Source organism: Cavia porcellus, unplaced genomic scaffold, assembly GCF_034190915.1.
Source record: "Cavia porcellus strain 051 isolate PalLab524CR breed Dunkin Hartley unplaced genomic scaffold, mCavPor4.1 scaffold_31, whole genome shotgun sequence".
Lineage (NCBI taxonomy): Eukaryota > Metazoa > Chordata > Mammalia > Rodentia > Caviidae > Cavia > Cavia porcellus.
Window position 1 is genome coordinate 7,429,261 of NW_026947514.1, and position 14,711 is coordinate 7,443,971.

The window sequence follows — 14,711 nt, forward strand, 5'->3', positions numbered from 1 at the left end:
TGTATGGCAATGGAAAGGGGCCAAGCAATGGTAACTTGGGCGGGGACACTGGGCACAGGAAGCACTGACGTATAGCCCAAGTTCTTTCCATTGAGGGTCACTAAGTTGTCAGGATGGCCTCCATCTTGAGATTCTCCCCCTGGCCAAGGTTACCGGCCTGCAGGACAAAGCTGGAGGTTGACATTAGCAGCCGTGTTAAGGAAGCGAGTAGCTGGGTACCGGGAGTGCGCCGAGTGCGGAGCAGGCCGCGCACACACACCCAGCGCAGCTCTTCTCAGCACCTGCGGTGGTGCTCCAGGGATAGGACCGCCTTTCCTGTAAGTGGCTCAGATCAACCAGATATTCACCCAGGGGAAACACATAATGACTTGCATTATGCACAAAATCAACTTCTTCTACATTTTAGATCTAAATGTGATACAATTTCTTGGTGACAACGTAACAGCCTCATGATCTTAAAAAAAAAAAAAAGCAGTAACTATAAACAAAAAAGACTGGGGAATTAGGCTTCATTAAAATGAAGAATTTCTGTTTATTAAAAGTTGAATTAAGGGCTGGGGATTAACTCAGTGGCTCAAGCACTTGCCCGGTAAGTACAAGGTTGTGAGTTTGATCCCTGGTACCAAAAAAGAAAAAAAAAAATTATATTAAGAGAGTGAAAAGATAATCCACTGACCTGAGGATGGCAGGTGCAGTACATACACAGGTACACACATCTGTACACACAGAGTACTAGACCTCTAGCAAATCAAAAGAAAGTGGACAACCCACATTTTTCTAAATAAGAAAAGGAAACAAAGGAGAAATCAAATGACTTCATGTGCATATTAAAAAAAGATAATCAAGGCCAATGTGCATATAAAAGGGTGTTCAAAATCAGTTTGTTAATGAGGTCAAATTAAAACCATAAAAAAATCAGAGCACACCTATTACAATAGACAAAATTAAGTATAATACAATAGCTAGTGTCAGACAGCAAATGATACTCGTAGCAAGTGCTGGTGGGAATATAAATTGATACCAAATTCAACAAACTGGCTACTGTCTATTAAAGCTGAATGTTATGGATGACCTATACCTCAGCAATTCTACTATGAATTGCCAAGTCTGAAATAAATGCTTCTCAAAAGAAATCATAATGTTCTTAACATTATTATAATTGTCAAACAGTGGAAATAATTCAAATGTCTATCAACACCACAAGAGGTAACTAAATACAATCACAGTTAAAAGCTGGTACTATACAGCGACAACGAAGAAGTTTCCTTATGGACATCACAGAAACTCAGACATAAAACTGGATTTAAAAACACAAGAGCACATAGTCACTCCTATGTATTTTTTTAAATGGCAAAACTAATTCTGTAATGATTCCTATCTTGATTGGGTGACGTTTAAATGCGAATGTTCACTCTGTAAAGTTCAAATCCCACACTTTTTTGTGCATTTTTCTGGGTATATGTAATAAACTCACTCAAAACTTCATGTGGAAAAAAACCTACTTGACAAAATGGGAAAAGGTTCGAAATAAAGAAATGGAAATGGTCTACAGGAAAATACGAGTAGACACTCACACCCCAGAAATGCAGCGCTGTGACCGAGCCGTTAGAAAGCAGAAACGGACGACCCTGAAAGGCAGTCACCTCCGTCAGTCAGCGTGTTCATCCAGGTGGAGAGCTTCTCCTCCAAATCTGAGCACATGTTTGGGAAGAGCTACTCCACCTCCGGACTACAGGGGTAAACGCTGTCCGAGGTGCCATCGCCTCTGAAAGAGCAAGGGCAGGCATCCATCACAGCAGCCGAGGCTACCAACCGGGACGAAGCCTCCACGTCTCTTCCTCTCTTTGTGCCCTGCTCAGGACTGACAGCCAGCAGAGATCTACTCAACAATGGCTGATGATTTTTCAGAGAAACTCTAGAAAAGTCAATTAGCATACAGTATCTAAAAAGAAATTTAGAGACCAGCTATAACAGGGTGGAGGAATGAAGGCTGCATGCACATGGCTCACTGGAATAACACTCCCTGTCAGACACTGAGAAGCCAAGAGGCAAACGGCAGGACCAAGCTCTAGAGCGGCTGGACACATCCCCGGGGACACAGATCCAGCGATTCCAATCAACAGTGCTTTCTGTCGAGTTGAGCAGGCAACTTAATCAAAGCCCTAGAAGAAAACAGCTAATGGAGGTATTAATGTCCTTTTAACTCACTGAGCTCCGTCCAGTAAATTAAGCTGTTCCTAGCCTGGAAGGGATAGGGAGGAATTCTTTAAGGATGGGACGAGTTATTGATCTTTGTAGCCCCAGGGACTCAGCCAAGACCAGGTACATAAATCAGGCCTTATACAATAACTATTGAATGTTGATTTAAGAGTACACACTAAATCCAATAACCACTGCCGTGTACTGCCAGGTTCTCATGAAAAGTGTTTAGTTGTAATCAACAAGGAAAATCTTTGGCTTTATATTTTTACAGGCAGATTTATTCTTGGTCTCTTTCTTCTTCAGGCTTACAACATTCCAAAGTTCTGTGAACTGAATAAAACTCCTTGACCTTTGGCCAAACACATTTCCAAGTTGGCAAACTCACATTTCATTCTAGTTTCCAAATAGGCTGCACCAGTTACCAAAAAAAAGGTGGAAAGCCTTGCTTCATTCCACAGTTAATCAATTCCTATAAATTAAGCATAAAGGACCTCTCCTAAAAACCTAAAAAGAAATATATTGAATTGATTAAACCTACTTCTTTCCAAAAGAGACATCATTCTGATAAATACAAAGCAAATATACTTTATAATTCAAAAAATCATGAGCAAGAAAAAGAGAGCAAACATACCATGTAATGATTACTGTGTTTCTAAGTTAAACACCATATTTACTTCTGAGCCTCCTGGTAAACATGGGGACAAAAAACAACTGAACTGTAGAATAAACTGCTAAAAAGGAAGTAGCATATAATTTCTCAAAGAGAAAGCTTTTGGGAGCCCCCAACTTTTCAATCAGTGGAGGTCTGCTTCTATCTATTTTAAATGAAAGCATTTTTTATTTATTAGGAAAAAAATGTTGTCTGGCTTAAGAATAGACCAAAGAAAAGAAAATTTTAAATTTGTATTGTCCAACTATTTTACTTCATAAACAAAAAGACAACCACATTAATAACACATTTCAATTATAAGGCTATTATGCAGTTTCACGATCTTACCTGACCTAGGTAACTTTTGGTAATTTCTTTTTACTACAAAAATAGCCGCACATCAGCAAGGTGTATACACAACACAGCAAACAATGACGCAAACCTCCCAGTAGTTGGCTTACTTAATTTATTTCACCTTAACTGAAGCTTTACACACACAGGGATGATCCAACAGAAAATTTCCAGTCACCCAAGGACACAACACTGACAAGGTCACAGATGTTGGCACCACAGCAAACTGACCTACTCAGCTGTGAAGTCAGCCAACCTGCAGAAACCAAATCTTCCCAGCATGCAGGATCTGACGACGGGGGTCTGAAAAGGAAGGGCGAGCTGTTCCGAACAAGTTCTCACTGTGGCAGAGGCATGCACTTCCCGATCAGTGCAATTTACAGAAAAACATCATAGAAGCTAGCTGTAAAGACTAGTGCAAAGAAACCCGTTGCCAGCAGCCAAGGCATGCTGCATGTCTAAGCACGTATGCAGACAGAAAGTCTGCGGCTACCACGGCGCAAAGGCCACTTGGCTACCACCTGGTCTTGTGTGTCTCACACCTGGAGCTAGCTTCCAGTGCACCTAAAGACCACAGAAACGCAGCAGAGGCAGTGAGACAAACTTGTGAAAGGAAATTCGTTTGGGTCAAGAAGGTAAATTGCATGACACAATTCTGAAATTCCTACCTGCTTTGTATGTTAAGATTTACAAAAATCATTTAATAGGCTGCTTCTGCTTTGAAAGATATTTTACTTATTATTAAAGCCTTTTCTCCGAGTTTGAAATAGGAGAGTTTCAAGGAAATCTACTGAATAAAGAGTCGGAGTAAAAATAATCAATCTAAAGAAAATTATTTTTCTTCTAAAAGTAATTTTTATTTCCTATACAAAAATAGCTAAAGTTTTATTAGTTTCAGATAATAACGGAAGTCAGTATGTTTATCAACAAATTAGCAAAAATAACAATAATTAATTTAAAGTGAATTTTTTAAAAATTTATTTAAAGAGGAAAAAAGCAAAACAGGAAAAAGGGTAGAAATAATACAGAATTTCAAAAAAGATAAACAGTAAAAAATCACTAGTTGATAAATTACATATTGTCCTCTTAGAAACAGTTGTTCAAGTTACAAAATTAAAGCATACAAAGTGGACATTCAAACAGTGAGACTGCAAACGGTTCTGTTCAACAATCCAACACCAACTTACTAAAGCTGTAAATTTTAAAGAGGTATCAGTTCTTCATGCGTGTGCATATACTTCTGTAAGTTACTATTTAATGTCTATCTCTAAAATTAATTCTTCTATATGTAGATAGATCTGATAGTAAAAAGTAAAATAACGTTCAAATGGTAGATACACCAAACCACCAAAAAAGGAAATTTTCAAAGGGCAAGCTCTCTGACAATACCCATAAACAAGGGAAAACTGAGACGGTCAAACCCCAAGGGATGATCTGACAGAAAAGAACACATAACTTATACATTTAGAGACTTAGGGCCAGGGGTTTAGCTCAGTGATTCAAGTGCCTGCCTAGTAAGCAAGAGGTGGTGAGTTCAAATCCTAGGTACAAAAAAAAAAAAAAAATCAGCCAGTCATTTAGAGACTTAACAAAATCCCTTCAACAGATATCAATATTTCAAGTTAAAATCATTTTAGACATTTTATAACTTGCTACTACACATAAGATATATATATATATATATATATATATATATATATGTATGTATCAGAAAAACTGAAAACATCATGCTATAGTGAAATATGTGCACCCATGTTTATTAGCAGCACAATTTGTAACAGTTAAACATTGGAAACTACAATGGAGTATCACTCAGCTATAAAGAAGGATAAATGTGAGGCTTTTATAGGTAAACGGAGGCAACTAGACACCACTTATAAGTGAAATAAATCAAGACTCACATGTAAATATCATATTGTCTCCCTTGTGTAAATAAAAAGAAGTACAATAGGTACTGTGCATTAGTTATTGTGAAAAGGAAAGGGAAAGATGCTCAAAAGGAAAGAACAACTGGGATCAGGGAGAGGAGAAAACAAAGAAGGGAAAGAATTCCGTGTGTGTGTGTTTCTATGTAAATATATACAAGATAGATAACTAGAGTTATCTCTTGATAGTTCATCAAAAAGCACAGTTTGTGTTTTCATTGATTGATCATTTATGCATGTGTAAATCTTATAATCTGAACTAATTTCAAGATAATATGCAATATTAACTAGTGTTAACTTCCTATTTTTTGAAATTTTGTATTTTGTTACTTTTGTTTTTAAAATAAAAAAATATATATATATCTATTTTTCTACAACCCTCCATATAGTATTGTTATCACAAAAAGCTTGCACTTATATTCAATTCCTAAGCAATCTATTCTTTTCTTTTTTTGTCTTTTTCCTTTTTATGGGTACCGGGGATCAAACTCACGACTGCCTGCTTGCAAGGCAGGTGCTTATGCCGCTGAGCTAAACCTCCAGCCCCAATCTGTTATTTTCTTTACTGAGCAATTGCTTTATTTCCTAAAAGTTAGTGTATGTTGAAACTATAATTACAAGAAACTGAAAGCACAGTTGAGGAGCAAAACTCACCTTTGTTACTGCTTTTGCTTTCAAACTTCCATTCTCCATGACACTGAAGTCCAATTTGCTGTCATCCTTACTTCCTACAGCTTTTAATCCTTGCAAAAGAATATCTCGGAACTTCTGATAAAGAGGCTTTTCAGTGTAGTCCAGTAATTTCACAGCTTCCATGTACCTAGCAATTTCACCTAGAAGAATAATGTAATCACAAATCTGATAGTTATGTCTTCTAGAAAAATAATTCAGGATCTTAGTACACTTAGAAAGTGAGCGTGTAATGTAGAGTTATGAATTTTTGTTCAATTGTCAAATTCAGGAAAATACCTGAGATACAATTTTAAAACCAATTTTGTAATAGTAAGAACCAACAGCAAAGAACACACTAACATTTTTAAATATGCACCTATTAAACAAATACAGAAGGACCTGGAACAAGGCTTCTGGAATTAAAGTGCCCTTAGATACAACGAGCATCAGAGGCAGGACCTACAAAAGCTCCCACACAGCATCAGGGCCTCTGGCAGGATACTGAAACCGCCCCTGTGAGAGGGAAAGGGCCAAGCAGCCGGCCTCTCCACTTCCTCCCAGAGATGTCCCACCCCCAGGGCCCCCAAGGGGCCGTGTCCCACCCAGAGCAGCTCCCCTCCAGGCTCCCACGCAGCGCCCTGCCCGCCACTCTGTGGAAAGCCTCCCCACCCGCACACCCAGCCCGACCCTGTGCCTGCGTTCTCACTTCACAGCAGCAACGACCTAAGCCACCGCAAAATCCACTCGTTCCTTTCTTTCCTGCCCCTCTCCTCTGGGATGTCAGCTTCCTTCGCTGATGCACTCCTACGGCCACGCCAGTCCTCGGGCACTGTCCAGCCTCAGTAAACACCCGCTGGACGTGGGCCCGAAATCTGCTTCCTACGCTGAAAGCACTAAACAACTGAAAGAGGCTGGAATATGTGTTAACCATTCACCTCTGGAGAGGTGTGCGTTCTTTTAATGAGAATACACTAATTACACTTTAAAATGCCGAGGCTCTCAAGTAAGGGGAATTTCACGGACATCAAGTCTTTTTCCTCTCAGAAAATAAAATCCCTATGAACTTTTAAAAAGTTATTCTTACCTGGCTTATTTTTCTCAGGAAAACATTTTTCCATCAAACTTGCAATATTATCTCTATATCTGTTAAAACATTAAACAATGAGTCATTTAAAGTTTGATATTAGAGGGTATTAATACTTAGAAACAAGGAATGGTACATTAGGCAACACTGTGTTCAACCCACTAAAGGCCAGTCCTGGCCGCTGAGTGCGCGCTCCCTTCCTGCACGGCAGCCCCACTGGACACTGGAGTTCCAGCGAGCTCTTTTCGTCTGTCCTAGGGCTGAACTCAGGACCTTGCGCTTGGTGCTGTGCTCCGAGCTGCATCCCCGGCCCCACCTATTAAGGTCCAGCTGAAAACAGCCACCTCTCACGATTTCACTATAAATAATTCAAGTTGTCCTTTACCTAATTTTGGAATCTCTAACATAGTTTGGATCCTTCAAGTTATCCTCCCAGGGAAGATGGCCACTGAGCCACTGGATCATGCAGTAGCCGAGTATTTCCAAATCACCACGTCTCGAGGGCGCTGCGACACAGGAGGAGGAAGTCAGCACCCAAACCGACTGGTGAGGCACGCTCTCGGGCGCTCACGGAACAGCGCCGAGGCCTGCTCTCATCACATCCTGATTCGTGTAATCAAACACGTATTCAACACTGAGTAATATAAAACGTTTTATTTCCTATTAATAACTTACTTTAAAATCTAAATCGGTAAACTTTAAGAGTTTAGACTCGGACAATCACTCTAGGAAATAAACTATAAAACCATGACACATTTAATACTGTCTTTGGAAAACATGAAGATGTTAAAAGTGTTATTACCACTAGAAGGGTTCTGGGTGTTTCAGATCTTCCATAGTTTCGGGAAAGAAAATAAGGCATGACTGATTGAGAAATAAGCTGTCCTAGTAGGTAACAAAATAAAAGCTACCTGCTATAAAGGTGTACTACACGAGAAGCTTACAGTCTAAAAAACAGAAACAGAAACTAACCAATATTCCAAGCAAGCAATATACAACCCCGAAGAAGTCTCACCGCAGGGGAGTAAAACGCCCCACCACTAAACCTTCCTGGCTCTCTCTGAAGGGCGAGAGGAGGCAGAGGACAGAAAACACACGAGGCTCCCTCCTGGAGCTCACCCTCTGCCCTTTTCTGTTATTTATTTATGCACAATTAAGAAGCGCACAGGAATCCTGCTAAGGTATTAGCAGCACAGCTCACTCCAGAGGGGACGACATACCCACGCCATGGTGTGCGTCAATGCTGGTGAACTCAATAGTGCCATCGTGACATCTTTTGGGATCCTCTTTATATTCTCTATGAACTCCTTCTGGGCAGTACCGATAAGCAAGGCCATAATCTACCAAATATACCTACAAATGTCCAGGCATGCAGGAGAATTAAAGGTGAAATCACTGCATATACTACTTTAAAAGTCAAGTAATATCGTCTGAGAGTTGCTTCACCTACAAAGACAGAACGTAGTTAGATCCAAAATGCACACAAAAGCAAACTTCGGAAACTGACTACTTTTTAAAGATCCCATGCTCCTCCGGCCCTTTCTCCCATTCCCTCCTTCCCTCCCTTCCCCATCAGTGCTGGTGACTAAACCCTGGGCAAGCTCCACACTCTGAGCTACACTCCGCTTGTAACAAACGTGTTAACTAACCGGGTTGCCAGAGGCCAGAGACCCTCACTTGACTTTACACACTTTTTCAGGCAAGTGTGTCCTAAACTTGTAATGAATCCTTCCTCCTCAGTGTGAGCAAGGCTTTTAAATCTTCCACTTTTTTTATAGTTTAAAATAAAACTGAGCATAAAACAAACTGTCCACACCAGTTGTACGACCACTGACATTCTCCACAAAGGAGAGCACTGAGCGTCGAAATGCTGACACAGACGACAGCAATGTGACTGTTCTATTCCCGCTTCTTCACTTAATAAGATAATTGAATGCCCAATTACATAATAAAAATACTTCAAAGAGTTTAATAATGATTGGGAGAACTTTTAAATGAATCGCTCGTCTACATTTAAATACTACACATTAATGTTAACCTTTGGAAATAAAGGCCGAGTGACTACTACGCACTCACACATCCGTGCTCTTAGAAGTGGGCCGATCAATCACATCATCCTTAGGCTTTCTTACGTTCCTCGGTCACCCCCTGCATGCATGTGGGCACCAGAGGCAAGTGAAACACAACACACGATGGGCCGAATACTAGCAGAGCAAACCCATCTGAAGCAAATGCCCGGGAAGGTAAGAGAGCTGCAGAACATTTCCATGTAACCAAAGCACCGTGTTCTAACCCTGTGCCAACGACACGAGTGGTAGTTTTGTTGCTGTCCAAGTTCTTGAGCACAGAGGAACATCGGTAACAAGATGTCTGGGGAAGCTGCAGCGGGCCCTGTGCCGGCCTAAGACCTGCCCACCAGCTCGAAGGGGCGGCAGCTTCTCTTCTGTGAGCGTACCCTGGAGACCCGCATGTGCACCCCGCTGAAGGAGAGAGACGAGGGGTCACACGGGATGACAGGAAGGGCCCAGAGAAGGAGGACTAAACCACAGGTAAGGCAGCTCTGAGAGAAGCCACACGCAGAGGAGCAGCAAATAACCGCATAATTATCAGAGTAGCCAACGCGTTTGAAATATTTAAATGTCCCTTTCTGAAAAGATCAAGTATGAAGTCAGCCTATGTATTCAGTGCAGGGCTAACCACGAGTACCAACTAAACCTAATTTTTATCAAAATCATGAAACAGTTACAAGAAAATTATATATATCTGTCTACTCCAACTGACCCAACGAAATAAAATAACCTTAGCTTTTTTTCTCCCCTTAAACGAAGTAAAACTTACAAAGAGAATGTAATAAAGTAAAAAATGCACATTTGAATTCCAAACACTATGGGTATACAAATTTAGACAGCTCAGATATTTCTGTAAACCAATTGATTTGAATAATCAACATGTTAAAGACCAAATTTTCCAAGTAACAGAACACTTACATTTGATGGATTTCTTGAACAAAGGAAATAAAAAAAAGTGACAAAGCAGACAGGCAAACATAATTCATTGGTGTACTATATAATTTTAAGCTTCCACCCCCAAACAGCTATTTGAAATTCATTTTGTATCACAAGCACTTCTTCTGAATATTATTTAGGGCAAAATAGCCAACTTGATAAAGTGCCAACAAATTGCATCAAAAATTTAGAACGTTAACTAGATAAAAGTGTCAAAAAGAAATATTGTTATTACCATATCTACTTCAAAAAGTAAAACTTCTGAGTAGGTTCAAGAGTTCAAAGCAACCGTATCTGTTTTCAAATGATGCGTTTTAAAGCGCAGAACTAAAGCTCTGGAACTACCTGGTCAGGGTTCTTGTAGCTCAGAAGCAGATTTGAGGCCTTGATATCCCCATGCACGTACTCATGCTCGTGGATGTATTCCAGAATATCCAGCTAGGAAAGCATCACAAAGCAAAGTCAGTGCAGTACAGCGTACCAGCCAGCAGAGGACCGAGCTTCAACACAAGCCGCCTTTACTGTAGAAACAGTATTTAAAAGATAAGGAAAATGTGGCTCACATACAATTCTTAAGCTTAGCTGCAAGACAGTTTTCCGAGAAAACCTTTTGGCATTTGCTTCGTATATTTTCTGAAGGTCACTCCCAAAGCGATCTATTATCATAAACCTGTAACTGAAGACAAACAAGAAAAGTCAATGAAAAAAATGTACCTCAGGAAAACCTGCTTGGCTAAGATCACACTCCTTCCACAGTAATGTTTTTCAAGGCATTTGTTTAATAAGACAGTATTCTGAGACAGACAGACAGACAGAGACAGACAGAGACACAGACATTTGGAACAATTTCTTCCAAACAGAACCCTCAAGAATTCAGTGCTTTCCGGCCCTGCCCTTTAGCTACCAGGCCTCCTGGTCTTGGCTAGTTATGGTGGGCAACACACAGTTCTAAGAGAATGCCGACCCAGAGTCTAAAAGACTCATTTCTAACAAAAAATAAATCTGATTAAGAATGAGACACTGACTTATCTAGTAGTAAAAGCTGATGTACGTTTCTGGATGCTAACTTCCCTGAGTAGGCCTATTTAAGGCACAATTCAACAGAACCAACATTCCATTAAAAATTAAGACTGTCAGGAGATGTTAAACAGCATTTTGTGCAATGCTACTTAACAAAATGCTTAAAAATGATAAAAGGCTGGTGCACTAACTATTTAATGGCCAAGATCTGAGGAAGAATAAACACCCGGAAAACTGTGAAGAGTTCTGCTTTTGTCACAAACTAGCTATGTCACCTTCGCCAAGTGGCACGATTTCCACACGAGTAAATGAGGCAGCAGCGGCGCCGGCCCTTTCTGCGCTCTTCCCTGCTCTCCAATCCCAAGATCCTGTACTGAGAAGCACCACCGCTGACTTGCAGGAAACACCGTTCAGCTTGTCCTCTGAGGATCACGTTCAACTTCAACAGTTTTCCAAATTCCAACTCATGTTAAATCATTAAAAGACTTAAATCATTAAATGATTTTGTCAAATCATTGACAAAAACCAAGCCCATGCTGAAAATGTGTGCGGCACATTCCACCAGACCTAGCTGTGTGCGCTGACCACCCTCGCAGCAGGCAGCTTCCCCAGAACCTGCCCGCACACAGCGCCCTGAGGCCCTGGATGGGGTCTGCGGTTCCTCCTCACACCACCATCCCTGCTCCCAGCAGCAGAAAACCGTAAGGAATGTGCCTTCTTGTGAGTGGTGGGACCATGCTTCTAACCACAGAACTACATACACTGAAATAAATGTCACAGGATACGAAAATCTCACTTATATCAGGGCTCCATCATAAAAATAAACTACGGCAAGGTTAACAGGAAAGAAAGAGTTAACACACAAAGATGATTTGTCAAAAAAACCTTCTACCCCTTTTTTGACTGAAGAGAATTAGAGTTCCTCTTGTCTACACATCTTTTAATAAATAAAATAACATTTATAAAGGCAAAGCAACTTGTTAAAAGTCATACAATTAGTGGCAAATATACTCATTTATGTCAGAGCTCCTGGTAGCAACCTCTAAAATATAAAGAGACTAGTAATCTTGACTTCCTCATTTCTTGTGTATAACAGGTTTTGAAAGGTCTGGACAGAGGACACCAGGACATACATACATGTTTGCTTTTACAAGCAAATGATGTGCACTTACTATAACAGTATCTGAGTAACAAAAAATATAATCTCTGCTGACATCATCAAACAGTTAAAACAAAACGGCTTGCTTCAACATCAGATCTGTTAAAAATTATATTAGCTGGGTCTTTGTATTCATAGATCACCCCACTCCTACCCTAAAACAACCCTTTAATCTCCTAACTAAACTGTAACTGCCAACTAAAACATGAGACCATACACAGCATGGAGAGACATCCATCACTGAGGACTGAAGGTTGTTTCTGATTGACTCCTCTAACACTTGGATACGTATTGTTGTAGGGACTTGGATAAAACAGTTCAAGGAATGGGGAAATATAAATCAGCACAAATGATCTCAGAAGCAGCTAACATTTTACTGTTCTAAGTGCTCATGCTGTTCTAAGTAATATAAATATATATATATATAAATTACAGAAAAATATATATATATTCAAATGAGTTAGTGAAAACTAGGGATGTTTGCAAGGGGAAGGCGTGAAGAATAATGCTACTATTTCTTTACTTGTAGAAATTGTATCATTGTTATTCTTAGGGGCCGCAAACTGAACAGTGAACCAACCTCTCTCATGCCCCCTCGCAGGACAGACCTAGCACCTCGGACTCAGCAGATCTGGGCAGAGAGGGGAGGGCGCACTGCAGGGGTGGAGAGGACAAGGCTGTGCCCTGGTGCCCCGGGCCTCTGAGGCGCTACAGTGCCCCTGCAAGACAGTCGAGGTCAGCTGCTTTCTCAAGATCTGCTCAGCTCACAGCAAAAATGCTCTGGCAAAATTGGGCATCACCCAAGTGACTGCAATTCCTAGGAGTCCCTCCGTTCCAATGGAGACGAGCAGGTTGCATGATGTGGCCGCCCAGCCAGCCAGCACCCCCTCCCTCACCCCATGTTTTAGACAGAGCTCCACCCTCCCTGTGGGCTAGCGTGGGTTCTCTAAGTCACTCACTGCGACTGCTTCGCTCCTGCCAGTGACCCATTTACGAGCACAAAGTGTGCCCCAGAAAACGAAAGAGGAAGTGTGCCATGGTGCCCTGGGGCAGCTGCCCTGGCCAGGCAGGGGAGGTCCGGCCGCAGCAGCACTGCTTTCTGCCGACGTCTGTGTGTGAAGCCTAGCAATGTGGCAGCCTCAGTGAAACCGTAACATGCAGTGCCCACTCACAGGGAACACAGATGGGACTGGCCAAAAGCACCACACCAGGGCCCCGCGCCCTGCTGACTGCTGACGAAGGCTGACTCGGGTTTTCCTGGGCTTGCAACCAAAAGCACTCTAACCTATGCACCTCCGGTCCCAACTCAGCCTCCCTGCATGCAGTTCCCGTCATTCATTCAAACACTGAAAAGCTATCGATTATGCACCAAGGTATGGGGGTTTTCGCCACTTCAACTAGGCCAACACTGTCCTCTCTATTCTCTCAATTCCTAACATCCAAGGGTCAAAAAGCTTACAATTTGGCACTTAACTGTCCTCTAAATGTTTCTCGTGTGTGTGCTTTCTCTGTTCAGCTATGCTGAAACCTTTACAAAGAGAAGAACTCTAAGCCAGGTATGGTGACGCACACCTGTAATCCTAGCACTTGGGAGCCTGAGGCAGGAGCATCACTGTGAGTTCAAGGCCAGCCTGGGCTATAGTGAGTTTAAGGCCAGCATGAACTGCCTAGAGAAACCCTGCCTTAAAAAGATCAAAAAAAGAAGAAGAAGAAGAAGGAAAAAGAAAGAAGAAAACAATTCTAATTTCATGGGCAAATTAGTTATTATTAAGTACCAAATAGAACCCTAAGGATTCTCTTCTGTATAAAGGAGATATGGTATGTTTCAGGGACAAAACAAAAAACACATAGGGCCCTTTTGGGCTTTGTCTATTTGTCACCTGGGTCCAGTCGGTGGCTGCTGCTTCCCGCATGCTAAGGGCATGAGGCTGCAGCTGGGCAAAGCAGAGGCAGGATGACGTCCTATCTGTTCACCTCACTCCACAGAGCAGGCTGCAGATCGGCTGGTATTCTGGGCACTCACTGAATGACTCTTAGCTAAACCAGTTTGATGACAAATGCTCAGAAAAAGGAAAAGACAGACCATGCAGTTTTACCTGTTTCCATTTTTATCATGCAGTCCAGATCCCCAATACTTAGGAACACCAAGATACTTCAGTTTATGGGTATGAATCCATTTCTGAACTGTAAGTTAAAACAGATGCTTGTGACTTCAACTGCTATGCAGAGTTAAAAATTCTAAAAACCATTCATTAAGTGCAAAATGTGTTTATAAATGTAACAAGATTTCACCTTTACTCATAAAACAGGAAGAACACAATATGATCAATAAGGACAAAAAACACTTTACATTCAAAGCCTTTTTGTTAACCTACAAAATTATTACCCCACCTTTAACACTGCTTTTAAAAATCCAAAACCATGGTACTGCAACCGCAGTTAATCTCTAATCATGAAAATGACCACCTGTTTCCACAGGAAGATTTTTTGCTTTGTTTTGTTTCATTTTTTGAGACAGAATCTCGCTCCGTAGTCCCAGCTGTCCTTGAACTTGCTCACGAGGCCCAGGCTGGCCTCAAACTCACACGATCCTCCTACCTCAGCCTCCCAAGTGCTGGATTACAGACATGCACCACCATGCCTA

General features: G+C 41.3%; 1 protein-coding gene across 7 annotated transcripts in view; it reads right to left on the reverse strand.

Annotated features, from left to right (window-relative positions):
• Vrk1 (VRK serine/threonine kinase 1) overlaps positions 1-14,711 on the reverse strand; it is a 75,909-nt gene that overhangs the window by 14,867 nt on the left and 46,331 nt on the right. For 5 of the 7 annotated variants that reach the window (XM_023562033.2, XM_063241240.1, XM_003463008.5 and 2 more), the window contains 7 exons: positions 14,164-14,251; positions 10,456-10,564; positions 10,234-10,326; positions 8,104-8,236; positions 7,269-7,389; positions 6,884-6,942; positions 5,782-5,960 (listed from right to left, as the gene is read on the reverse strand). In XM_023562033.2, the coding sequence (XP_023417801.1) occupies positions 5,782-5,960; positions 6,884-6,942; positions 7,269-7,389; positions 8,104-8,236; positions 10,234-10,326; positions 10,456-10,564; positions 14,164-14,251 (782 nt within the window). Of the gene's footprint in view, positions 1-3,433; positions 3,506-4,055; positions 4,744-5,781; positions 5,961-6,883; positions 6,943-7,268; positions 7,390-8,103; positions 8,237-10,233; positions 10,327-10,455; positions 10,565-14,163; positions 14,252-14,711 lie in introns of those variants that run through there. The other 2 variants (XM_063241237.1, XM_063241238.1) reach the window with 2 other exon arrangements.